Raw genomic sequence first — 27,741 nt, 5'->3', positions numbered from 1 at the left:
CCTCGGCCCATGCCACTTCCCGCAGCCCCCATTGGCCTGGAACGGCAAACCGCGGCCAGTGGGAGCTGCGATTGGCCAAACCTGCGGATGCTGCAGGTAAACAAACTGTCCCGGACCGCCAGCGGATTTCCCTGATGGGCCGCGTGCCAAAGGTTGCCGATCCCTGATCTAGACCATCCCTGACAGGTGTTTGTCTAACCTGCTCTTAAAAATCTTCAATAATGGAGATTCCACAACCTCCTTAGGCAATTTATTCCAGTGTTTGCATATATAAAATCATTGATAACTTCACTTTCTGTTAACTGTTTTGTTTGTGTTTAAGAAAATCCTCATTAGCACAGAAAATGAATCAATACAAATCTGTCATTGATTCTGAAACTGCCCTTTTGGTTCAGGTTTATCAATATATTTAATAATCACTGTTAGAGCTACAATTTGTTTGCAGATCCTTGATATTGATCACAGAAGGAAGGTGCTAAGGTTTGGCGTTTTCCCCATCTATTTTATTGGTGATATCAGATATTTTAAGTCTAAATTTTTTCAGTTTCACCTGCAATTGATTGTGCCACAATTATAGATGCTATTTTTGAAAATTCATCCTACAATGCATATTTTTTATTTTTGTTCCACTTATATAGATCAGAATAATCACAATTTTGTTTTCAAGTGCATCAAGTAAATCTCCATGAAGAGAGTAGTAAAAATAAGTAGAGGAGGACTATGATAGCAGCAGCAACAATTTGTTTGAAAAGGACGTTACAATCAACCCAAAAGATAAGACCTTTCCAAAAGACACTATTATCAAAGCAAGGCAATTATTATTATTTGCATTACAATGGTGTCTTCCTCACTATGCTAGATACTGTACAAACACAATGAAGAATGATTTCTGGCTCAATAGAGTTTATAATATAACTTTAAGATGAGAGAAAACAGGTAGATACAACCAATAGATGGGGGAAGACCACAAAGATGACAGTTTTAAGTGTCTCAGTCACAATGCAGACCATTCAATTTGTCAGTAATAATAAAAACAGTGAATTCATTTAATATCAACAAGATTGTTAAAGTCATTGATCTAGAACATAGGAGGAATATCACATAAAAGTTTGTTATTTTCTTAGTTTCGTCTCTTGTGTTCCCCATGTCCATCTTTCCTCCACATTCTCTGACCCAGCAGAGAGACTGATTAATAGTAGCATGCACAGCTTGGCAAAGCAATAAGTAAAGGGTAATCTGATAATAAAGCCACACATGTCTGAAGAATGTAATCATCACCGAGTCCAAGGCCTTAACAAGATTCTAAAAAGGATTAGACATTGATATAGGTAATGAGAACATCCACAATTATATTAGAGAGCAGGCAGATTATACAGTGATAATTAAGCCTTATGCCTCCAGGCATAAATCCACTGCTAACTGACAGAGGTTAGGAAACAACTTCTCCTATGGGCAGATTATTCCATCACTGCCTATTATGAGTATTCTTGCACTTCCCTTTGCAACATATAGTACTGGCCATCATCAGAGACAAGATACCAGATCAGGTGAACTATAGGTCTTGTATGGTAATTCCTTCGTTCCATCATAAGAACATAAGAATGGCCATACTGGGTTAGACTAAAGGTCCATCTAGCCCAGTATCCTGTCTTCTGACAGTGGCCAATGGCAGATGCTTTAGAGGGAATGAACAGAACAGGATAGTTGGCTGTGAGTGTATTGGGGCGGGGAGGGGGGAGGAGGATGTGCATCGGAGGTGAGGAGTGGCTGTGAGTGATGTGTGTGTGTGTGTGTGTGTGTGTGTGTGTGTGTGTGTGTCTTGGGCATAGGGGTGGTGATGACGAGTGCCTTAGTTTTCCCATCTGTAAAATGTGGATACTGACCTCCTGTGCAAAGCGCATTGAGATCCAATGATGAAAATCATTAGATAAGAGGTAGGTATTATTATTATCTCTCTGTGCCTCTGTTTCCCATCCTACCCTTTGTCTGTCTTGTTTATTTAGTTTATAAACCTATCAGGGCAAGGATTCTCTCTTACTAAGCATATGCACAGCACCTAGCACAATGAGTGTCCCAAAGTTAGTTGGGGACATTAGGTGCTACTGTAATGCAAATAATAAATAATAATTGCAACCTTCTCGTCTCTGGCCTTCCCTCTTCACGCCTTTCCCCTTTCCATCTATTCAAAATCCTCCCGAACAAAATCATCTCCTTAAATCCTTTCCAGTCTTTTAGGACAGTGACTCTCAACAGGAGTATGTGTACCCCTGGGGGTACGCAGAGGTTTTCCAGGGGGTACATCAACTCATCTACATATTTCCCTAGCTTTACAACAGGCTACATAAAAAGTACTAGCGAGATCAGTGCAAACTAAAATATCATATAGACAATGACTTGTCTATATTTCTCTACATACTATACACTGAAATGTAAGTACAACATTTATATTCCAGTGGATTTATTTTATAATTATATGGTAAAAATGAGAAAGTCAGCATTTTTTCAGTAACAGTACACTTGTATTTTTATGTCTGATTTTTGTAAGCAAGTAGTTTTTCAGTGAGGTGAAACTTGGGGGTATGGAAGACAAATCAGACTCCTGAAAGTGGTACAGTAGTCTGGAAAGGTTCAGAGCCATTGTTTTAAGCTGTACCTACATCAGGGTTTCTCAAACAGGGGTCGCCGCTTGTGTAGGGAAAGCCCCGGGCAGTCCGGACCAGTGTGTTTACCTGCCCCGTCTGCAGGTCCGGCCGATCGCGGCTCCCACTGGCCACGGATCGCTGCTCCGGGCCAATGGGAGCTGCTGGAAGCGGCAGCCAGTAAGTCCCTCGGCCCGCGCCGCTTCCAGCAGCTCCCATTGGCCCAGAGCAGCGATCCATAGCTAGTGGGAGCCGCGATCAGATGGACCTGCAGACGGGGCAGGTAAACACATCGCCCGGCCTGCCCGGGGCTTTCCCTACACAAGCGGCGACCCCTGTTTGAGAAACCCTGACCTACATGGAGAATTTTAGAAATTCTCCCACTACAGACCTAGTACCAATGCTGCTCAACTGGTGGAAGCACTAGTATAGATCAAGTGCCAGCGTGCTTGCCACTGATTTGTCTAGATCTGCACAGAGAAGGCTTCAATACAGTGATAAAAATGTTTGCATGCGGTCTGTACTAGTGCTCTCACCTTCGCTAGCACTCCTGGAGCATCAGCAGTTGGTGACCAACTGTGAAAAAACTGCTAAAAACTCTCAGTGTAGTGAAGAGCTTGTCCTCTCACATTTCAAGTTCTGAGTTTCAGTTTCAGTCCTATAACCATTTACATCTCTGCTCTCATTTCTTCCTGTTCCCCCTCTGGCTCCCTACACATTCCTCAATCCTCTCCCCTTATTGCTCGCTGCATCTTTTTCTCCCCTCTCAGCCTGGTGCAAATATTGACAGACTGGTATATTTAAGTCAAGTGGATTTATGGGACACAGCCTGCTAAATGTACATCGACTGTTTTCACCTATTCAAATGAGCTTTCCCACACACTTAAAATTACAGGACTCTTGCTTCACAGCAATGCTGCTGACTCTACTGATTTTATACAAAAGAGAAAACTCTACCACCCAGTGGATTCCTTTAATTTCTGGATCTGTTTTTACAGCAACTCCAAAGATCCATGAACCAGTGTGATGGCCAGGGCCGGCTCCAGACCCCAGCGCGCCAAGCGCATGCTTGGCGCGGCGTCCCGCAGGAGGGCAACAGGTGGCTCCGGTGGACCTCCCACAGACGTGCCTGCGGAGGGTCCGCTGGTCCCGCGGCTCTGGTGGAGCATCCGCAGGCGTGCCTGCGGGAGGTCCACCGGAGCCGCGGGACCAGCGGACCCGCCGCAGGCACGTCTGCGGGAGGTCCACCGGAGCCGCAGGACCGGTGACCGCCAGAGCGCCCCCCGCGGCGTGCCGCCCTGCTTGGGGCGGCGCAAATCCTAGAGCCGCCCCTGGTGATGGCACAAATACCTGTTCATTACAAGCTTCTGTAGGTGAATCATTATATTATGCAGCAAATATTCCCTCTTTGTAAAGGAACGTAAGGCTTCATATAAAGCAGATTATATACTACACTTCCTTTAATAAAGGGCCTTCAATAATTAAACAGATACTTAATAAACACTACTTGAGGATTTAGTTCAATAAGGTTATAAAATGAACTTGACTTAAAGCAACATCTTTCCACTCTCACAATTCTGACCTACTACAGTGGTAATGGGGGGAGCAGCAGTTTTAGTGGCTCCCACACTTCTCCCAACAGCAAGTGCTCACTCTCCTCCTCCCTCTCAGATCCCCAATCTTCTCTCGCTCCCCTCTGTGCACCCTGAGAAGCCTGGAAACCCCACCCCTCCTCTGCAATAGACAAAGAGATCCATTCATCTCACCTGAGCTATCAGCCACTTCCCTCCTGCTCCTCCGCTCAGATGCGATGCTGACACTATGCCAGTGTCTCCCTGTCCTCAGCAACTTCTTAGCCTCAGGAGCAGGGTGGGACCAAGAAGCGGGTGGAGGAGTGGCACGTTGGGCAGACAGGCTTGGAGGATGTGAGGGGTTCCGGAGACAGGCAAGTGAATAGAGTCAAGTCTGGACTGGCTCCTCTTAAGACTCATGATTAGGCCTCTCCTCCGCAGCAGCTCTGTCATCCACACAATACTGCCCCCTAGCAACTCATCAGGAAACTGGCCAGTTTTTACAGGGACGCTGTCAGGAAAAAAATAAAAATGGTCAGGGAAAATAAAGTTTTACAAAATCTAAGACCCACAGAAATGTTGCCAGGATTTTTTTTTTAAATCCGGTGAAAAACAGTGTCCTTAATGTTTGTTCATTAATAAATATTCTTCGCAGTCTTTGCAACCTAAACATTGAAAGCATCTTACTAGTGCTTGAGAACTTGAGAGTGAAATCAACCAGAAACTCTATATCAGCACAAGTATGCAACTGGCTGGCAAGTTCCTTTATATTGCCCAACATGAAAAGAATGCAAACAGTATAAACAGTGAAAAGAAAATAATATTTTTTAAAGTCTCTTAGTTCTACTTATCTGTACTTCAGGAAAGGTGATTAATAATTTTTAACCACTATCTCTTTTACTGCCTTTAGGATTAGCTGATTTCCTAAGGGTTAACACCTGCTATGAATTTCAGATCTTCTAATATAATCCCTCAACTCATTATTATAAAGAGTAGTCTAGGTGGCATCATATTTTATCAAAAGCTGATCAGAGCTGGACATATGAGCAAGTCAATTTTGCATTGTTATTGTATGTGGTTTTATTCAAATTAGAAGACTTATCTTCAGCTGAAAGACATTGATGGCACTAGAAATGCCATGTGTAAGAAAGATATTACTACAAAGATGGTAAAATCTGCTTCCACCATTTGGGGCCTAATCTCACCAAGTGCTGAGTTCTTATTGACATCAGTATGGCTAGGGCGCTCAGCAACCTTCAGCCTCAGGCCGTCTACAACTAGTTTAGAGATCAAAGGAAATCTCATCCATATATATGAAGGACTGCTGTGAGGAATGAATGATGAGTTTACTATATATCAAGGGATTTGGAAGAACTTCCAAGCAAGAATAAATAATGAATGTCAAGAATTAAATATACTGTATTGCTTTTGGTGGCATCAGAGATGGAATTCAAACATCCAATCTTTTACCCTTATGGGTTTCTTTTCTTTCCCTTTTAAAATCTTTTCTGTGCTATTTAATTCTTCCTGAACTCCACTCATTAGTGATGCTTTTCTGAAATCAATTGAGCTACACTGATTTATACCAACTGAGAATCTGGTCCAGAGTCTGAACAATCACAAACCACAAGCATTAGAAACATGTAGAGAGAAATGGAAAAAATTATTTAAATCAAGATAGAATGTTTTTTCTAAAAGATATGCTGTAGGAATGATCTTGGGGAAGTTCTATGGCTTGTGTTACACAGAAGGTCAGACTAGATGATCACAGTGATCACTTAGAATCTATGAATCCATGATTTCTAGGCTTTCTAGTGATTTTATTTTTATATGAATTTTTAGTTATATTGAACTGTACAGGACAGTGTTTTCAATAGTTTTTGAGGTTTCTAAAACTTATTATTCTTTTCCCCCCTTTTTTATTCCAAGGCTGTACATTGTAACTAAGGATATTGGAATTTATATTAATTATTTTTATTACTTGTATTACATTAGTACCTAGGGATTCCAGTCATGGATTGGGGCCCCACTGTTCTGGCCATGTAACAAAAAAGACGGTATCTAAACAGCTTGGAATATAAGACTAGAGACAACAGATTGGTATAACAAACAGATGGGGGAGCATAAGGAAACACAGACAAATTTTAGTCAAAATAATAAGAAAAATGTAGTACCAATAAAATTAATGTTGAACTAAACAAGATTCTAAACTCCCTTTTAAAAACAAACAACACATGGGGGGTATAGAGTTCCGATGAGTACTCTTTCTGGACAACCCCCATAACTTGGCCCAAATCCATGCCAATAGAGCCTTTGTGCAACTATACACCATCATGTATTCTATAAACATAACAATATGGGGTAGGGTGACCAGACAGCAAATGTGAAAAATCAGGACGGGGTGGGGTGTAATAAGTGCCTATATAAGACAAAGCCCCAAATATCGGGACTGTCCCTATAAAATCGAGACATCTGGTCACCCTAATATGTGGACTTTGCAAATGGATAAGAAAAAACAATCAGATCAAATTTGGGGCTTACTGATCTTCAGAGTGACCCTGTAAGCAGGCAGTCTGAGACTTTGGAGATGGAGGGAAACAGAAAGATCCAGAATTGCCAGTAAATGTAGACAGGCAATATGTCTATAATATCATGTGAGGACATGTTAACTAGTGCTGTGTGTTAACATCTACATGTTTATCAATCTAGGTACTTCTGTGGTTCCCTTCACTGAAGTATCTGGTCATCTCACAGACATTAATGAAGATCTTCACAACACCATGGGAAGTATGTCAGTTTCACAGATTGAAAGTTAAAGTACAGAGATTCAGACCAAATCCTCAAAGGTGTTTAGGCTCCTAATTTCTATTGATTCCAATGGAAGTTAGGAGCCTAAGTATTTTTGAGGATCTAGACCTAAGTGATTTGTCCAGGGTTTCATAAGAAGCCTCTGACAGAACTTGAACACAGATCTCCTGAGTCTCAATCCAGTAGTTTAAATGAGAGGCAATGCTCAGTAAAAACAAGAGTCCAACTATAGATGAAGTTTTGTTTTGCCTTTGGTGCATTTCCATGTAGACTGGTTATAAATTTTCAGTTAGCAGGGTTATCGAAGCTTCTCAGTGACTAAACAGGTAAATATCAGAGCACCTCTCATAACATGTTTTCAAAGAAGGTCCAGTGGGTAAAGGATGAAGGATAAAGACTGGTACAAATATTGTATGATTGAGATTTGGACTAGCTGGGCTAACACTAAACTTCCAGATTATCTTTTCTATGCCGTAACATTAAAATATTTTAACCACAAATAGCTGCATTCTTACATTTTTCTGCAGGTCCCATTGCTTTAAGGAACTTCTGTACTTGAGGGCACAGCTGTACATGAGTGAAAAAGTGTTGTTTTTTTTACAAAAAAAGTAGGGGGTGGTAGAAAGACTAATTGAGGTTGGAAAAAAGGTGTTAGAGAAATGCAGTGTGTTATATTTTTAACTAGCACAAACATTAGCCAAGGGAATACAAAAAAAGTCAATATGATTGTTTGCATCAAGATATTGGAAATATTTTCATGTGAATTTTTTTAAAGACACTAAAAGTATTTGTTTAATTAAAATTCATTACTATGAAGAAGTAAAGGTCTGTAGAAATGCATTATTGACAATTCTCTTGATAGATAAACTGCTACAATCCCACAGATATGAATGAGGTTGCACCGGTGCCGCTGAAGGCAGGATCTGTCCCGTTGTCTGAAAAAGGCAGCCTGGAGCGCCAGGGAAGAGAACCGAGAGGAAACAACCAGCCTTTAGGTAGCTGTTTGCAGGAACCGGGTCCCTTCTGCCTGGGGAAATTGCTGCTCAGTAACGGCAAGTCCCTGCTAGGTGCATGCACTGAGCCAGCCAGCCAGCCCACAACTCTGTCACAAGCCTGGGGGCTGCTGGCCGGCAGGACACGGATCTTTAGGAGGATCCTGCCAGAGCCGGGGAGCTGCTGCCGTACCACACCACAGCCGAAGGGCAGGCGAGGGTTCAAGCGGAGCCCGTTTCCAGCGCTCCGCGCAGGGTCCAGGCGAAGGGGAGCAGACGCACCCCGCCCGCCCGGGTCAGAGCAAGGGTCTGCAAACCCCGCCGGGCGCCCGACAAGAGCCCACGTCCAGGGGCGAGACGGGGAGGCCTTACCTGAAGGGAGGGACACCTCTCGCGGCCAGACATCGGCGCGTCTCTCCCGCGGAGCCGGGTTCAGCAGCAGCCGCCCAGTGGGGAGCGAGGCCCGGGCTCAGGGCGCCCCTCCCCGCGGCTGCCTGTCAACGCCCCCGCGGCGCGGCGCGGCGCTCCCCTGGCCGGGCGAAGCGGCGGGATGGAGACGGGAAGCCCAAGCGGGGACGCCCTGCCCGGGATCTGGCGGGGCGGGGCGGGGAGGTTCCCGCCTCTGCAGCGCCCCCCCGGAGAGCGGGCGGGGACCGCGAGCTCGGCGAACAGAGCGAGCCCCCAAGAGTTTGCTGGCCCATGCACCGACCCCCTTAGGACAAGCTGGATCCCACACCCAGCCCCCAAGCGGCCGGGCAGCTTATTAGCCCGACGCTGCCCATTCCAGCACAGCTGGGCCAGGCGGGGCTCGGGGCAGAAGGTGAATTCAGGCAGAGGCAAAATAGTTTAACTCTCGCACTCCTTATGGACTATAACAGGGTTCAAAAAGGAACTAGATACATTCATGGAGGATAGATCCAGCAATGGCTATTAGCCAGGATGGTGACCCCAGCCTCTGGCTGCCAGAAGCTGGCAGTGGCCAGCAAATGGATCACTTGATGATTACCTGGTCTGTTCATTCCTGCTGGGGCACCGGGCATTGGCCACTGTCGGTGGACAGGATCGTGGGTAAGATGGACCTTTGGTCTGACCTAATGTGGCCGTTCTCCCTGTGTTTCAGACATTTACATTTGCAACTAACCTTCTCAGTACTGAGTCTTCCTCAGTCCAAGCCTCCCACCTTGAGAGCAAATGAGATCAGCCTGGATGAACTGTTTTAGAGTTATTTTTAGTCCACATGATCCAGGTGGTCCAAGAACTAAATGTGCATCTCCAGCATCTACTTCAAAGTAAATGCTACTCTCCTAGGGGAAAAGCAAACACACAGAAAAGGATGGGCTGGCAGGGGGGCTGGGATCTCAATGCCAAGTGCCAATACCACACACATTCCACCAGCCCTCAGCCAAATGGCCTGACCCTGTCTTCTCCTGAACTCCTCTGGGTTTTGTGCCTTATGCTGCTGGGTCTGGGGGTGTGGAGAATAAACCGGACGCAATACACGTTAGAACCAGGACACAATGACCATTTAAACTGACTCTTCAAAGCATGATGGCCAAAATTTTCAAACCTGCTTGCCAAAAGTTAAGCACCAAAAACATTTTGCTGCCTACATCAGTGGCCTGATTTTCAGAAGCACCATACCACAGCTCCCATTAAAAGCACCGAGAGCCATGAGTGTCAGCACCTCTGAAAAATCAGTCCGCTTCTATTAGGTGCTTATAAATATTGATTTATTTACTTAAGTGTAAGCCCCGTGCTTGAATAATGCAGATGTTTTTGTTGTTGTCTAAGAGTGGGAAGGTACCAGGGGAAGAATCTTCAAAAACCTTCTTAGCGTTGAGGTGTAAAATTGAAGACATAGCAATAAAATGCTTCAGGTAAGCCAGAGCAGCAGCCTCTAATATTTGCAGTGCAGATATGAAGCTGAAGCTACTGCATTTATGAATATTCCTCATACTCAAGATTTATAGAGAGCACTTAGATACTATTATGAAGGGCACTTAAGAAATGGATACTTAGGCCTGGTCTACACTAGGACTTTAATTTGAATTTAGCAGCGTTAATTCGAATTAACCGCGCACCCGTCCACACCAGGAAGCCATTTAATTCGACCTAGAGGGCTCTTTAGTTCGAATTCGGTACTCCACCCCGACGAGGGGAGTAGCGCTAAATTCGACATGGCTATGTCGAATTAGGCTAGGTGTGGATGCAAATCGAACTTAGTAGCTCCGGGAGCTATCCCACAGTGCACCACTGTGTTGACGCTCTGGACAGCAGTCCGAGCTCAGATGTTCTGATCAGCCATACAGGAAAAGCCCCCGGAAAATTTGAATTCCTTTTCCTGTCTGACCAGTTGGAATCTCAATTCCTGGTTGGACATCGTGGCGAGTTCAGCAGCACTGGCAGCGATGCAGAGCTCTCCAGCAGAGGAGTCCATGCAATCTCAGAGTAGAAAGAGGGCCCCAGCATGGACTGACCGGGAAGTCTTGGATCTGATCGCTGTGTGGGGCGATGAGTCTGTGCTTTCGGAGCTGTGCTCCAAAAAACGGAATGCAAAGACCTACGAGAAGGTCTCCAAAGCCATGGCACTCAGAGGATACAGCCGGGATGCAACGCAGTGCCGCGTGAAAATCAAGGACCTGAGACAAGGCTACCAAAAAATCAAAGTGGCAAACGGACGCTCCGGAGCCCAGCCCCAGACATGCCGCTTCTACGAGACACTGCATGTCATTCTCGGTGGGTCTGCCACCACTGCCCCACCAGTGACCGTGGACTCTGAGGATGGGATACTGTCGACGGGCAGTTCCTCGGCAATGTTCGCCGATGGGGAAGATGAGGAAGGGTTTGTGGAGGACGAGGCAGGCGACAGCGGTTACAATACTGCTTTCCCCGACAGCCAGGATCTCTTCATCACCCTCACAGAGATCCCCTACCAACCCTCCCCGGCCGTTAACCCGGACTCCGAATCAGGGGAAGGATCAGTCGGTAAGTGCTATAAACATGTAAAGATTTATTTTTTAACAAAACAGGAATAAAAACTATATAAAAAGGTCAATGCATATAGGGATCGAACAGAAATCCTCTTGGGACAGTTCCACGAAGCTCTCGGAGAGGTACTCGAAAAGCCTCCGCAGGAGGTTCCTGGGGAGAGGTGCCTTATTGGGTGCTCCGTGGAAGCACACTCTTCCGCGCCAGGCCATCCTCAGGTATAGTGGGAGCATTGCCTCGACCAGCATGGCAGCATAGGGCCCTGGTCTGTGCAGGGATTCACGCAGCATGCGCTCTCTGTTTCTCCTGGAGACCCGCCTCAGGGTGATCTCGCTCAGCGACTGCTGCATCTAATTAGGGGAATTACTTTAATGTTACTATTGTGAATGCTTGACTTTTCCTTTGCATAACAATGACCGTCGTTTAACAGCCACGTGTTGGAGGCTGCAGAGGAAAAGCATACAGGGATCTTTCCTGGGGACAGCCGCGAGGGGCTGGAACAGGGTCAGACTTTATGCTTTCCAGATTGCCTGCAGCAGGAGGGCACTGCTATCCATTAACTGTTAAGCAGCCTAAAGTTTACGGCTTACCAGGCCTGGCTGCTACACGGATTCTGCTGTCCTGCCCCGCTTGTCCGATCTCCAGTGCAAGACCCCAGGCAATGAAAGCGAATGCCGAAAATTCGAACTTGTCCTGAGAGCACATGAGATTAGGTGCCCTGTATGGTCTTGTTCACAGAAACTGAGTAGACTGTGTTCAGTGTTCGCAAACATGTATCTTTGGAAGGAAATCACTTCCTTTTTCACATCACACAGCTGCGGCTCTTTCCCGAACTGCCCCGGCATCCCCCTCACAGAGGCTGGCACAGATTAGGCGGCGAAAGAAAAAGACTCGGGACGAGATGTTTGCTGAACTGATGGCCTGCTCCAGAGCCGAGGCGGCCCAGCAGAGCCAGTGGAGGGAGACCCTCTCTCAGCAGCAGCGCTCACACAGCGAACGGGAGGACAGGTGACAGCAGGAAGACCAGCAGGCGACTCAAACGCTGCTTGGACTAATGAGGGAGCAAACGGACACGCTCCGGCGCCTTGTGGATGTTCTGCAGGACCGCAGGCAGGAGCAGAGAGCCCCCCTGAACTGTATCTGCAACCGCCCTCCCCCGCCACAAAGTCCTGTCCCCCCCTCACCCAAAATCACAAGAAGGAGGGGCGCTAGGGGCCGTGAAAACTGTCACTCCACCCCAGCAGAGCGCTCATGTACCAAACAGCTCTCATTCCCTAAAGTATGAGAATTGCTTGCCTTCCTGGCTCACCCGATCCCAAATCCCAGTTTCATCCCCCAACTGTGTAGTTGAGTATTAAAAATAGTTTGCTGTTCATTACTGTTTCCGTCATGTTTCTTTGCAGAAGACTTTGTGTGAAGGGGGGGGGAGGGGTTTGTTAATTGCATAGGACAGCCACCATTAACAGGGTACAGACATGGGGGCAGGATCAACAGCAGGTCACAGAGTGCAGTCACTAGGCACCCGGGTCACTCTGCGAGGTGTCTGCTGCCTCAGGTCAGTCTGGGAGGTGTATGTTGCCCCAGGGTCCGAGCGCCTGGCATCCACAAATGGCAAGGCAGGCTGCCCTTACCATGCCCTTCCACCCTAGCCATGAACCTCTCCGATGCCCTGAGCCCCAGCCAGAGCCATCATCCCCCCACACCTACTCACCCTTCCCACACACCCCTCACCCCTTCCTGCAAACCCACCCCTTCCTGCACACCCTCCGGTAACTGTCCTCCCCCCAGAGACCGCTGTAGGAGCAGGAGCCTGTCAGTCCTCGAGTGTAGAAGCGGTCTGTACATCACTGCACACCGTACCCACCACAGTCTGCGTCCCTGTTGGAACCCTTGAACGAGAATTTGTTAGTAAAGAAAACTTTGTTAATTCAAAATGTTCCAATAACTTTATTTTTAAACGTCTGTTGGAAGGGGGGAAACCTGGTGAACGGGGTATGTAACCGCTGAAAAAAGTCAATAGTAACTGAAACAGGGGCAGGTTCAGCTTCTCTGTAAAGAGACTGGACAGTCATAGGTTACCCTGCTCTCTGAGGAACCTAGCTTTCAAAGCCTCCCGGATGCACAGCGCTTCCCGCTGGGCTCTTCTAATCGCACGGGTGTCTGGCTGAGCGTAATCAGCAGCCATGCGATTTGCCTCAACCTCCCATCCCGCCATAAAGGTCTCCCCCTTGCTCTCACAGAGATTGTGGAGCACACAGCAAGCTGCAATAACAATGGGGATATTGGTTTCGCTGAGATCCGAGCGAGTGAGTAAGCTCCTCCATCTCCCCTTGAGACATCCGAAAGCACACTCCACCACCATTCTGCACTTGCTCAGCCGGTAGTTGAAGAGCTCCTTGTCACTGTCCAGGGCGCCTGTATAGGGCTTCATGAGCCAGGGCATTAGCGGGTAGGCTGGGTCCCCGAGGATCACTGTACGCATCTCCACATCCCCAACACTTACTTTGTGGTCTGGGAAGAAACTATCTTCCTGCAGGCGTCTAAACAGACCAGAGTTTCTGAATACACGCGCGTCATGAACCTTGCCCGGCCACCCGACGTAGATGTTGGTAAAACGTCCCCTATGGTCCACCAGTGCTTGCAGCACCATTGAAAAGTAGCCCTTTCGGTTAATATACTGGCTGGCCTGGTGGGCCGGTCCCAGGATAGGGATGTGAGTGCCATCTATAGCCCCACCGCAGTTTGGGAATCCCATCACGGCGAAGCCATCTATGACGACCTGGACGTTTCCCAGGGTCACTACCTTTGAGAGCAGTAGGTCAACGATTGCGTGGGCTACTTGCATCACAGCAACCCCCACGGTAGATTTGCTCATGCCAAAGTGGTTCGCTACTGAACGGTAGCTGTCTGGCGTTGCAAGTTTCCAGAGGGCTATGGCCACTCGCTTCTGCACACTCAGGGCTGCTCGCATCCGGGTGTCCTGGCGCTTCAGGGCAGGGGCCAGCAAGTCACACAGTTCAAGGAAAGTGCCCTTACGCATCCTGAAGTTTCGCAGCCACTGTGATTCATCCCAGACCTGCAGCACTATGCGGTCCCACCAGTCCGTGCTTGTTTCCCGGGCCCAGAATCGCCGTCCCATAGCATGAACGTGACCCATTGCCACCATGATCTCCGCGGCGCGGGATCCCGTGCTTTGTGAGAGGTCTGTGCCACTCTCACACTTCATGTCCTCACCGCGCTGCCGGAGCCTCCTCGCCCGATTTCTCAGCAGCTGACTGTGGAAGAGGTGTTCGATAAGGTGCGAGGAGTTGACAACGGCCATAAGTGCAGCGATGATTGCAGCAGGCTCCATGCTCGCAGTGCTGTGGCGTCCGCGCTGTCACTGACCAGAAAAGTGCGCGAACAGAGTTACCGCTGGTGCTTTCAAGGAGAGAGGGCGGGAGTGACGGTTGAATGACGACAGTTACCCAAAACCACCCTCGACACATTTTTCCCCCAGCAGGCATTGGGGGCTCTACCCAGCATTCCAATGGGAAGCGGGGACTGCGGGAACTGTGGGATAGCTGCCCAGAATGCACCGCTTCCAATGTCGACGCTTGCCCCGTTAGTGTGGACTCACAACGTCGAATTAGTGTCCTTAGTGTGGATACACAAATTCGAATTCATCAGGTCGAATCCACAAATTCGACCTAAGTTAAATCGAACTACTCTTGTAGTGTAGACATACCCTTTGTAAAACTACCTTGTTACAGAAAGACATTGCAAATTCTTCCTTCTGTTTTGTGCAATGAACTGACCCCATGTACCTCAGGTCACTGCTAAAACTAGTGTCCTTATTGCTTGGGTTACATCTCTCTCTCAATCTGCTTAAATCTATCAATATTTGTTATATGTAAAGAATATTTCTGCTTTCAGGCATTCAGATACTATGGTGATGGGCATATTATAAGAACATGAACATAATTTATTTTATATTTTTGTCTGAAAATATGCAAAAAAAGTTTTGGGTTTTAACAGTTATATTATTCAAATGATTAGGAAGATAAAGCATCCAAAAACATTGAGTATTTCTTGCCTCACCCAAATATTGAACTCATGCAATTGCTAACTTTCATCTAACTATCCAGCAATTCCTTTGGGTTCCCGCCTTTCCCAGGTTCACTCATTGTGAAAGCCTCTCTATTTTGATCAGCATAAGTTAAAATCTTTTCCATATGCTAGTCTTGGTCCAGGGTGTTTTAAGCTTCAAAGGCAGACTGCCATCTGGAGTGCTGTCAGAAACATTCAGAAAGCTAGATAAACACTTGCATAGTAATTTGGACAATTTTTTGGAAAGCAGAGAGTAAAGTGTTGCAGTAATAAAGCAAGACCTTTCAAACCCAAGTTCATCATCCTGACTTAGACAACCCAAGCATAGATACATGCTACTAACATTAGTCATTTCTTTCCCCCTGGAAACTGATGGACATGTGGTTTCTTTATGCAGCCATGATGACCACTCACGTTTTAGTACCTGTAAAAGTTTTTTTGTTTGTTTGTTTTGGGGTCTAGTTCTCAAATCTCACTTGATGTTGTGGAGTTCTAACAACACTAAATGGCAAAGCACAAGCAGTAGCCATTCAAGTCACAAATACCTAGGAAAACAATCTAGTTCTTTCATAGTTATTCAAAGGGTCTGGAAGGGAGGGATAGCTCAGTGGTTTGAGCATTGGCATACTAAACCCAGGGTTGTGAGTTCAATCCTTGAGGAGGCCACTTAGGGATCTGGGGCAAAAATTGGTCCTGCTAGTGAAGGCAGGGGGCTGGACTAGATGACCTTTCAAGGTCCCTTCCAGTTCTAGGAGATTGGTATATCTCCAATTATTACCTAAGACCTGGCAATATACTTTACCAATAATACTGCGCACTTCTATAGTGCCATTCATCCAGTGATATAAAAATGCTTTAAAAACAGTAAGTAATCTTCAAGGCACCGCATGACAGAGGTTTTATATCCATTTTATAGCTAGGTAAACTGATTCACTGAGAGATTTAGCTGAAGTTACAGACAGAACCAAGAATAGAACCCAACTCTTCTACCCCCCCCCAAGCCCCCGCTCATGCTTCCTTCATACCAATCTCTCTGCTTATCATCTCCTCTGCCAAAAGCAATATCATCCAAAAGTTTGCAATAAGGTGCAAAATTCTCCTTTTGTGATCATTTGGCTGAAATTGTAAGGTACTCAGATAACAGAGTGATGAGCACAGTATGAAAACCTAGATAAGATTATTATTCTGTTCATAGCACCTTGCTTAGGTCTGCACATAACAAACATGTTGTCATGCTAAGAACTGATGTCTAATTTTGTTAAAGCACTAAATTTTAGCAGGAACTATTTTTTCATAGAACTTATTTGACCAGCACTGATTTTTGAGGCAGCTGGCTAGCAGCAGACAAAATGTCTAGTTCATTATCATTAAAGCTGGTTGCCCTTAAATAGTTTACGGTCCCTGCTGGAAGTTAACCCAAGAGAAAGATTATCGCTTTCCCAAAATATTCCTGAAAAACAAAACAAAAAACAGGACTGTAGAAATATCAAAAACAGTAATTGTTCAAGCATTACTTCTGGTGACATGTGGCAAGATTCAAGTTGATGAAATTTCTAGCATATCCAAGCCTACATTTATAAAGGAATAAGGAATGGTCTAGCACAGGGGTCAGCAACCTTTCAGAAGTGCTGTGCCAAGTCTTCATTTATTCACTCTAATTTAAGGTTTCGTGTGCCAGTAATACATTTTAACCTTTTAGGTCTCTTCCTACAAGTCTATAATATATAACTAAACCATTGTTGTATGTAAAGTAAATAAGGTTTCAAAATGTTTAAGAAGCTTCATTTAAAATTAAATTAAAATGCAGAGCCCCCCGGACCGGTGGCCAGGACCCGGGCAGTGTGAGTGCCACTGAAAATCAGCTTGCGTGCCATAGGTTGCCTCCCCTGGTCTAGCAAATAGTAAGAAGCTCTCAAAATACAAAAGCACAGGGTTGATAATAATAGGTGAAGGGAGGCTAGCTAAAGTGAAAAGGAAAGTGGCAATATTACAGAACCATAATTATATATCCCTTCCCACCACTTCATCTTTTATTCATATTGGCTCCAGTTTCCCCTAACTCTCAAGTAACCCTTTGTCTATATTGCACAGGCCAAAACATTTTGTGTTATTTCACCATGTCCTTTAAACAATCCTTTGTTTCTATGGTATCACAACCACTCAATATATTCCTCTTTTTTAAGTGATTAATTCACTGGGGCTTATTACCGTATATTAGACAATAGGACTAATCTAGCACCATTGGGGTGAATGGGAGTTTTGCCAGAAGCTTCAACAAGTGGTGGATCAAGCCTGTTTTAGGCTTGCAGGATTCTAATTCTTAATTCTGCAGTCCTCACTTGGCACAACTGACATTATCTTAATTGGTCTAATAAAAAACATTTATCACTGGGGGGGGGAAATCTAAAGTTGTCATATTTAAACAAGCATATGAAAAGAACTCTACCTACATAATCACTAAACACCTACAATGTAAAACCAAACTGAATATATTCTTATATATGTGACAATTAGTTATGCCCTGATTTTTCATTGCAAATAGTCCCTGTTTACTTTAAGAGTGCTCATGGAAATAAGAGAACCAAACAGTTTCTCCCTGCAATCTTTTAAAAGAAAATTTTAAGTCCTATCTTGGAATCAGTCCCTTTTCCTGTGGGTATCTGGATTTATAAATCAAAGAGCTAGGAAGTCTTGGCCCTAGGCTCTGAAAGTGCTGGTACCCACGACTCTAGAATATGTTTCTGAGTATGTGTGCTCTTTTATATTATTGGGGTGTAAGTCTACCCAGGCAATCAAAAGCAGCAGACCCTGTGCAGACTCAGGCTGCTGCACAGAGTTCCTTTAACTATTAGAAGAGCTTACTGTTGGGGAATTTGCAGATGATCATTTGTATCCTGCTGTTGTCACTCAAGAGATATTTCCAAACACTTTTTTTTTTAATAGAAAGAATCCTTTATTTGTAATAACAATTATGGCCAAAATCAGACCCGAGGTTCCATGTGCTGAACCCTAAACTATGTACCAGTGGGAAGAGTGGCTACTCAGGGACTAAAAAATAAATGTTTAGAGCTCTGCAGAAGTATACGCTTCCTGATGGAAGTGTGACAAGGCACTTATGCTGAGATGTGTCTAACCACTAAATTCCAGCAAAAGATAGACTCATAGACTTTAAGGTCAGAAGGGACCATTATGATAATCTAGTCTGACCTCCTGCACAATGCAGGCCACAGAATCTCACCCATCCACTTCAATAACAAACTCCTAACCTATGTCTGAGTTATTGAAGTCCTCAAAGATACATAGTAACTTATCCTTAAGGATACAATCTGAGACAGTGAACATTTAAAAACTTATCCTACCAAACTTCCAGGCCTCTGACTTTGTGGCTTCAAAGTTCCCCAAAGCATTTAGAAAACAGAAATAGACAAATTAAGAAAATCAGTTTATTTTTATTACTTTGTGGCAACAATTTTCTAATATATACAATTAAATTCTAAATGAGCAACATAATTTAACCCATGGAGTTTTCTCTCCCTATACAAAGAAAAGGGCCCTATCTTGAGAAAAGGCCCAAGGAAGTACCAAAAGGCTAACGCTAAGATGTATGTTGTACCATTATTGCTCAACTGAGACAAACTAAGGGCTCTATATGGGTTATTCCTGAGTAGGGGAATGGACACTAGGAGTGTAAATTTAGTATTTTCTTTTTACACTTTCATCATGGCTGTGGAGAGGAAAAACTGCCCCTTTATGAAGGTTTCAGCCAGCTAAACCAGTGGATCTTTTCCTAACATTCATGGCTCTCCAGCGAAACACTGACAGCAAGAACATCCACTTTAGGTGTCCTCTCTGCCTCTCAGTTCTTCAACTCTTTGAGAGTACATTGTCCGCAGTAACCTGTTGTTTACTGGGGGGAGGTGAAAAAAGAGAATGTGGTGGAGTTCAACTGGTCCCTCCTTCCCCACCCATAAATCTGGATCTCTACAAAGCTGCTGCAGAGAGAGTACAGAGCATTGAGAATGCCCTGGTACCAGTTCTTCCCCGTGTAATTCCTTTCCCTGCCTGATCAATGAGTTTTGGCTCCCCTACACTTGAGGAAATGCAAGGAGAACAGTGCCCTAAGAGAGCACAGCATGAAAGCTAACTAGGGAGATGCACTAGGGGACAGCATGTCTTTGCTCCAGATGAGCATCCTACAAGAGCCTGCAATGAAGGCGTGGGAGAAGAACCAAAGCAAATTTAAAGCAGAGGTACATGGGAAAACAAACAGGTAAACAGTAACATTTCATACCTCTATCAAAAACATGAGCCTGGGTAACCCTTCAACCTTGACCAAACTGTGGTGATATTGTAAGATTTCTATATTTTCAGACAATTAAAAGAACCTCTCTCTTTCCTTTCTTTTAACTTCCATCTCATTATTATTGCCATATCTTTAATTCAGAGCTACATCAATGTGGTCTTCATCCAAACTTTGAACTGAATTCTGCAATAATATATCATAATCTGGTTATGGGGGAAGCTTAAGTCATGTGGGCCTCTGACACCACTTACCATCATTTATGTAACTTTAGCTCTTCTAAAACATATAACTAATATACAAATCCACAGGGGTTACAGAAAATTAGGGCTGTGCAACTGAATTCTGTAAATCCACAGCACAGGTAAAAACAAAGGATTTATACCTCGACTGTTAAACCTGAGGGTTTTTCTGTTCTTCCTTTTAATATTAAAACACTGGTTTCTGCAGACTAAGGTTATGCAAGTTAACAAACCATCTCTCCAAGAGACACATGGTAAGCAGCTTTGATCAATGACTTTTCTTTAGAAGTCCGAAATGAAAAACAGGTCATTATGCTGCTGGACAGGATGCAGTGACAGAATAATTGATTTCCCTCAACACTATCTAAAGGAGCTGGCAAAAGCACACACAAACAGCAACATAATGAAGCTTTTTTGGGGAGGGAGAGCAAAGAAAGGAGGACCTCTGCACTCACAATACTTCTTGTTTGTCTATTTAGCATTAGACATGACACATTAAACACTATGTTTTCCAGATTTTCATAACATAGATTAGTCTCTATTAAGGCAGGTCATTTATATCTATAAAGAATTCCCTGGGCTTCGACTCCCAAAATTTGGGATCCTTGCTAGGAAAATTTTTTATAGTTCCTGGGAAAAGGGAGCATTCAATATTGATTTGTTCCTCAGACCTCAACATGCATAAACCATGTAACATTTCTCATCCCTATGGATATATGTCTCTGATCTGAACTCACAGACACAAAAAATATACTGAAGCTGGAGAGTACAGAGAGGAAGCTTGCTTTGGTATATACACACTTCTATTTCCTTGCTATCATTTGTATGCAGTAAATGACAGTGTTCTATGTTCTGTCTGCCTTTGCAAACAGACCACAAAGGATTTTTCCTCCACTTCAACTCTTGTGAAATCATCATCTCACTTCTCCTGAAGTGAAAAGATAAATGGACTATAGAGTAAAACTTACACTGACTAAGTGTATGTCAGCTTGCCAATTTGAGATCAGATGATTCTGAGTCCATGATTCCTGTTACTTTCTGTAACATTCCTCTCCATTCCAAATAGGACCACTCAGCATTTGAAATAGCTGTAAAAGCTTTTTCATCACAATATTCACCACTGTCTTGATTAACAAAGCAAAATCTTAAAATCTGTCATTTGAAGGGCTCCCCATTCTGCTCTCTTGTGTTCAACCATTACATGATAAACATGCATGAACTACAATATCGTTAACTTTGTGTCATAAATAAGTTTGGATAGAATCTCAAGCCTTCAACTGAATCATCTCTGCAAAGATGGCCCATCTTTTCAGCTAGAAGCAGCCTGAAGAAAGAGAAAGAACATTTGTAATATTTGGTAAGGGCAATATGATAATCAAGGAGTTATTAAAAATTATCATAGTTACCTCTCTTTGGCTAAAAGAACAGACATCCCCACAAGCTTGGCAAACTCTTCAGCTGTAAGAGAACCCTTTTCAGATACCTATCAGAGAGAAAAGCATGGCATTAAAATAGTGTGATCTTTTCCTTTCTACTACAGAACGAAATAATTTTCTCCATTATTTTAGTTCAGTCTTGGTTCAGAGGGTTAACTGTTACAAATTGGTAACAAATACCTAGTGAAGACTACTGCTTTATCTGCATTTTTGTTTAAAAAAAAAAAAAAAAAGCAATTTTCGTCCAATACACTATTTAGCGTTCCGGAAATGTGCTAAGATGAAAAAGGAAGAACGCAGAAAAGTATAGGAACTAGTCAAACAAATGAAACCGTGTGTCTCTTTTTCATGTGTGCATATGTGTACGTGTAAAGATAACTTGGGAGAAGTGGGTGGGGAAAAAAATAGCCCATAAATAGCAATATACTTGTGCAATCAATAGTTATACAGCACAGTCACACTAAGTCTTCCCTAAGTGATTTTGTAAACAATGAAGTTTGGAAAAGGAAATGAAAGGCACCAAAGTTGGAGGGTCTTCAGTTTAGAAGCTGACGTCACCCAGAAGCAGGGTGGGGAATTGGGGTTAATTAATTCAAAAAGCCCACTGCTGGTATTAACTTGTGAAAACCAGCATTCCATTAGGTCTCAGGACTTTAGCAGGCCCAGGAGAAACCGTGTTTTCATGCAAATAAATTGTTCTTATATTTCTCCATTATTGCAGGTTCAAGCAGCCTTCCGCACCCACACATACATGCCTTCTCCTGCCCCCTCATAATTTGAGAGATTTATTCTGCATTATCCATTGCAATTTCTAATTATGTTGGAGTTACCCTTTACAGACTCTCATATCAAAGTAGGCCCTATATTCAGATGTGGTAAAGCTAAACCATTGAAACCTAGGGGTGAAACACAGAGCATACTGAGTACATTGCACAACTTAATATGGCCCATGGGTCATTATAATTTTCCTTCCCAACCACCTATCCCAAGTAACTTCAGCTTCTATGTTGTTGACCCCTTTGATTCTCCTACCTCACCTGCCACTCAAACCATTCCACGCCCCTGTTTCAAACCCCACGCTGGCTTCCTCTCATCTTCCCTCAAAAAACAATCTTACTGCACTTGGGAAGCTATTCTCAAGTGTGCTCCTAACTAATTTCCAATATAATTTCTTACTCCTTTCCCCCTTATCACCCTTTTCCCCCCCACTCACACCTCACTCCTGTTCCTTTTGCAACCTTATCCCACTTGTGTCTTCTTCAATGCCTATATCCCTGAGGCTTCCTTTTCTTGGAAGGCATCCATCTTTCTTAATTCAAGTCCATTCCTGACAGCATATTTGTCTATGAAGCCTAGTGTTATGTCAAAAAACTACACCACTTTGTGATAAATCCACCTTCCTCACTGTATGTCTGACCTTATTTATAATGTCCACGTATCTGCTTAAAGCTGCCTGAAGAAGGGATTGTTTTTTTACAATGCTGAGCACACTTGCTGAAGACAACAAATTAATACATCATCACCACAAAATTGACTAAAAACCAAAAGGAGAACCAATGAGTCTATTTTCTTGAAAGAAATGCAGAAAATTAACAAAAATCCATGAAATGTCCTAAAAGAAATCAGTATTTAAATACTTCAGTCTTAATAATCAAAGGTGTTATTTGCATTATAGCTATGGCATTTGTTTTGAGAAAGTATTTGATGTTTAAAAGTGTCCCTTTTAATGAAGGAACATTGTTCTGCACATTTGGTTTTATATACATTATTCTGAGGAGTCCATTTCAAGTCTCAAGAGCAAAGGTGAATCTGGTAGCACTAAATTTTCTAACTTGACAAGACTATTTTCTTTTGGAAACACCAACATGCAGCCTTCTCAGCATGTGAAAATTAAGAGTGTGCGCTATGTTCTATAACATGCAAGGGAAACACAGCAGATGATGTGGCAGTAAAAGCATTTCAGGTATCAAAATGGATCAGAACCATTATCGGCTAACTATATTGTGCTCTACTAGCCCTTTTTAATGAATCAAATCTACCTCTATGCAGTACCCTCTAACACAGGCAGTCTCCTCAAAGTTACAAACTCAATGTAAAATATAATGTTCTGTTACCGTATACAAGCAAAAACAAGCACACATTCCATACCTACATTTAATATCTGCTTTCAAACATACTTTCAATCAAACCACACACAGTCTGAAGCCCAATTTAGTTAGTTAATGTATGGGCCAAATACCATGACATCAAATAAACTCTTCCTACTATGCAAAAGATTTGGGGAAGGACTTTAAGGTAATGAGGTCTGACAAGAGCTCTAAGACCTGGTCTACGGGGGTGTGTGTGTGTGGGGGAAATCGATCGATCTAAGATACGCAACTTCAGCTACGAGAATAGCATAGCTGAAGTCGACGTATCTTAGATCGACTTAGAATCACTTACTTCGCATCCTCGCGGTGCGGGATCGATGGCCACTGCTCCCCCATCGACTCCATTTCCGTTTTTCGCCCTGGTGGAGTTCCAGAGTCGACGGGGAGCGTGTTCAGGGATCGATTTATCACGTCTAGACGAGACGCGATACATCGATCCCCGATAGATCAATCACTACCCACCAATCTGGCGGGTAGTGTCGACATACCCTAAGAGAGATTTATTCCTTGAGGAGTGAACAGTGATCTAGAGCAGGTCTATACTACAGCACTACATCGGCGCAGCATGTCTGGTGTAGACATGTTCTGCTGACGGGAGAGCAGTCTTCTGTCAACATAATTACTCCACCTTGGCGAGAAGTGGAAGCTATATTAGTGGTACAGCATCTCCTGCCAACATAGCGCTGGTGTGGACAGCGCAAGACTTCTCTGCTTGTCTGGCGGGGGGGTTTCCACATCCCTAAGTGATGTAAGTTAGAGCGACTTAAGTGGTAGAGTAGACCTGCCCTAAGATGAACGTGTGTACAGCTCTCTGAAGATGAAAAATGCTATTTAAGTAAAAAATATTGTTTTAGGATTTTGGAAGTGGAAAATTTCAAAAGCTCTAAAGGAAATCCTGTACTTCAAGTTTTACACCTAATGTGTCTAAGTTTCCCTAGCAGACAGATTACTGGAGGAAATGAAGTTCACATACTGTCTCTAAAGCAGAAGCCACCATTTCCTCTTCATTGTGGGACTGGAGCTCAATCACCATTACACCGCTGTCAAATAGACGAAGCCTAAAAATCAAAGGGAAAAGACCAAAAAAACCCAAAGTTGCAAATCAACAACGGAAAAATGTGTGTATTTTAGCAGTCTCTTAGTTTCACACGTCTAACGTGATAACATGTCAACCAATCTATTGTAATAACTAAAAGAAAAAAATTGAAAGAGCAAAACTGAACAACATAAAAATCAACTGCTGAATCTTCAAAACGAAAACAGAATAATTAACTGAACAAAGTGAACAAAGATATTAGAGATGCACCAAATATACATTTGGCAGATAAAACCCCAGGAACTTAAATTCAGCCACATTTGTATTTTTTAGGGATCATATAATTTAGTTTTGCATGAAACATAAGTAAATTCTGTTCATGCTGTAAAACAATGGTGGACGTATGTATGTGTTAGTGTTATTAACTGCACCTGAAGAAAGACCCTGTGAAACTATTTCTGAGGGTCACATCTGTGGAAAGGAAAGGAAGGGTAGGGTGCAACCCTGGGACATGAGAAATCTGGGTTCAATTCCCTCCTCATTACCTGCGTGACTTTGGGCAAATAACTTAGCTTCTCAGTGCCTCATTTCTGAAATGGGGGCAATCCATACCTATCTCACAGGGGTCTTATGAGGATAAACACATATTAAAGAGTGCAAGGTGCTCATAAAGTACAGCAAGAGGGTCCTTGTAAGTTGGATCAGTAGACAAGTGATGTTTATGAACTTAAAGGAAATTACATAGGAAATTGAATGAATGCTGACTGACCTCTTAGAAGATTAAGTAACACACAGAAATAGGTTCACATTTTACATTAAAATGGATTTTGGAAGGTAAGGCATTTCACAAGACTGTGTCTGTGCAAGGGACTCAAGGGTCCACAGTTGACAGTTTATTTAGAAATGCACATGAAGGACTCTTACCTTAGGGGTAATTTCAGTGCCACTAGCATCTTACAAGCATTTACTAAATCTTCTGGAGAGAGCAACTATTTAAAAACAAGAACATATTTACTCACATTTTACATGTTAAATACACATTATCTCACACACGCACAGAAACAAAACAGACAATTACAGATGAAAAAAATAACAGAACAAGCAACGATGTAGTGCACGATTGCATTTTCGCCTTTCATCCCCCTCCCCCTGCAGCCTTCTCTCACCCTTACACTCCATTTTCTGTTCTCTTCTTATTCTTTTCCACATTACTCTGTTCATGACTTCTCTCTTCAGGTAATTTATTTGATTACTGGTTCTCTCTCCCCCTCCCTTATTATTTCTGTGTCTGTCCCTCCTGTTATTTTGCCGGTTTTTGTAGGTTTCATTTTCTTATGCTAGCTCTCATCCTCCTTTATTGGTACTACAGGAGTGGCACATCAGAATGACATACTATAGAAAATGGCCAAAGATTAAATATTAGCAGGGAGAGGGAGAAGGGAAGGGAGAACCTCCCCTTCCCCCCCCCCCCCAAAAGCTCCATTTTCTATTACAAGAACAGCAATTCATCCATCATTTTAAGCAATTGGACTGCATGCAGTGGACAGTTAAAGATTTGTTTGACACTTCTTTCTTTAAAGTACCTTCTCAAGCAGATTTTGTCAAAGAATACCACAGAACCAGTCCCTTACCTCCAATCCCCGAGCCCGGTTTACTAGACAATACACCTCTGTAAGTGACATTATTCCCCCTCGTTCCTGTGGAAACATGAGGCCAATAAGTGAAATTGTATTAACCTAGAACACAGAGCACACTATTTTGCATATAATAAAACATTTGGATGGATGAAAGTTTTAAGCAACACGTGACATATTAAAGCAGAGAAGATAAACTATGAGCTTGATTTAAAAACCTACACAGACAAGACCAATGATATCTAAATTATAGGTCAGTGTTCAAACAGTAATTTTCTTTAATAATTTCAAATTGCAGAATACCAATTCTAAAATTCAAGAATTGTGAATTATTTCAAGGTTAAAATACACAGAGTAAAAGTACATGGAATTTCATTATATTAAATCTATTAACCATTTATCGAGCTTCTGTTTTTTGAACTCACAGGGTCATAATGTAAGGTTAAAAAAAATAATCTAAGAGATAGTATGTGAGTTTCACATACATATTGAATGTACACATTCTTTTTCAAAGAGGCAAGCTTCAGATATATTAAAAACTTAAATTTTATTGAATTAAATAGAAAAACTGATAATAAAATCTGTTTAGTAGCCAGCATTATAGCAGTGATATATATGAAGTTTACATTGAAACTGTTATTTTTAGGTTTCAGAGTTAGCAATCCATTGTGCTTAATGGGGCTGCTCACACTTTTGAGTCAAGGAAGACAACTCTCAATTGGTTTATGCACTATTCATTTATTCAAAGTTAGCATTGCAACCATATAGATCAGAAACATATTTTTAAAAGAATAGCTTAGATTCAGAAGCACAGTTCTGTGGCAAGGAATGAATGCTGTACCCACAGTCACCAGGGATAGAAACTGCTCATTCAGAGCTATGAAGAACTATTACACAAACTCTCTTATGTGAAAGATGAGAAATCATTACTGAAAATATGAATTCCCATAGTTCCTTTTAGATATTTCTGCTGAGAAAGAGAATAAATGTTCTTAAAAGGCAAAATGATGACTCCTCTAAAAGCTGAATTTGAGGTTGTATTACTGAAGTCTTAGATCTTGAAAAGAGACACTGTCAAGATCCATGATACTGAAATGCACTGCATTAAAAACTCATCTACATGCACAAAAAGAGCATCTCAGGTGCTTTACCTCTAGTGGTGTCTGTAGTATTCCAGCTAGTTGTTTTGCCAGTTGCATATGGTAATGTGTGCCAGATCCATGCGTTTCCCTGGTAACTGGGTTAGCTATACCCATGCTCAACAGATAAGACTTAAACCTGATAGTCTACATAAAAAGAAAAGTAAGTTGTATCAGTCATTTCACAGTTCTATTTAAAAAAAAAAAACTTTTACACTTTTATTTTTATAGTAGACCTCAATGCATTTTTGGGAGATTTGAAAATATACAATGCCAACTATTGGCCAAAATATACATTTATCAAAATGGTGGCAAGCTGTACACAAGTCTTCAGAAATTTATAAGGGACACTGAAATCTCCAAAAGAAAACCAGAAAATTGTCATCTTCTCCTAGTTAATGGAACCTGCACATCTGACCCCTTTTAAAGCAAACTAAGTGGGGAAGAGACATGCACATCCTGTAATCACTTCATTGTAATTATTTCTGAAACAAGGTTTCAATCGGACTGACTGTCTTTTCTCGCCCCACTGCTCGGATTAAGGGCTTGGCTACACTTGAGAGTTGCAGCGCTGGTGGAGGCTTTCCAGAGCTGCAACTTAGTAACTGTCCACACCTGCAAGGCACATCCAGCGCTGCAACTCCCTGGCTGCAGCGCTGGCTGAACACCTGGTCTGTTTGGGGTGTAACGAGTGTAGCGCTGATGATGCAGCGCTGC

At 43.2% G+C, this 27,741-nt stretch overlaps 2 protein-coding genes across 4 annotated transcripts in view; both read right to left on the bottom strand.

The window, feature by feature from the left end:
* THSD1 (thrombospondin type 1 domain containing 1) overlaps positions 1–8,593 on the bottom strand; it is a 38,076-nt gene extending 29,483 nt beyond the window's left edge. Inside the window, exons 1-2 of one of the 2 annotated variants that reach the window (XM_045014767.1) lie at positions 8,383–8,593; positions 4,406–4,721 (exon numbers count right to left, since the gene is read on the bottom strand). The gene's annotated coding sequence lies outside the window, so the exon portion shown is untranslated. Of the gene's footprint in view, positions 1–4,405; positions 4,722–7,533; positions 7,553–8,382 lie in introns of those variants that run through there. The other variant, XM_045014777.1, reaches the window with a different exon arrangement.
* A 9,475-nt stretch (positions 8,594–18,068) lies between these two features.
* VPS36 (vacuolar protein sorting 36 homolog) overlaps positions 18,069–27,741 on the bottom strand; it is a 34,099-nt gene continuing 24,426 nt past the window's right edge. For both annotated transcript variants that reach the window (XM_045014755.1, XM_045014745.1), the window contains exons 9-14: positions 27,037–27,171; positions 25,883–25,948; positions 25,176–25,240; positions 24,189–24,273; positions 21,036–21,112; positions 18,069–20,953 (exon numbers count right to left, since the gene is read on the bottom strand). In XM_045014755.1, coding sequence (XP_044870690.1) covers positions 20,860–20,953; positions 21,036–21,112; positions 24,189–24,273; positions 25,176–25,240; positions 25,883–25,948; positions 27,037–27,171 — 522 coding nt within the window. In that variant the 3' untranslated portion in view covers positions 18,069–20,859. The remainder of the gene's footprint in view (positions 20,954–21,035; positions 21,113–24,188; positions 24,274–25,175; positions 25,241–25,882; positions 25,949–27,036; positions 27,172–27,741) is intronic.

This window comes from Mauremys mutica, chromosome 1, assembly GCF_020497125.1.
Source record: "Mauremys mutica isolate MM-2020 ecotype Southern chromosome 1, ASM2049712v1, whole genome shotgun sequence".
NCBI lineage: Eukaryota > Metazoa > Chordata > Testudines > Geoemydidae > Mauremys > Mauremys mutica.
This window is presented reverse-complemented; position numbering and strand designations above follow the sequence as displayed.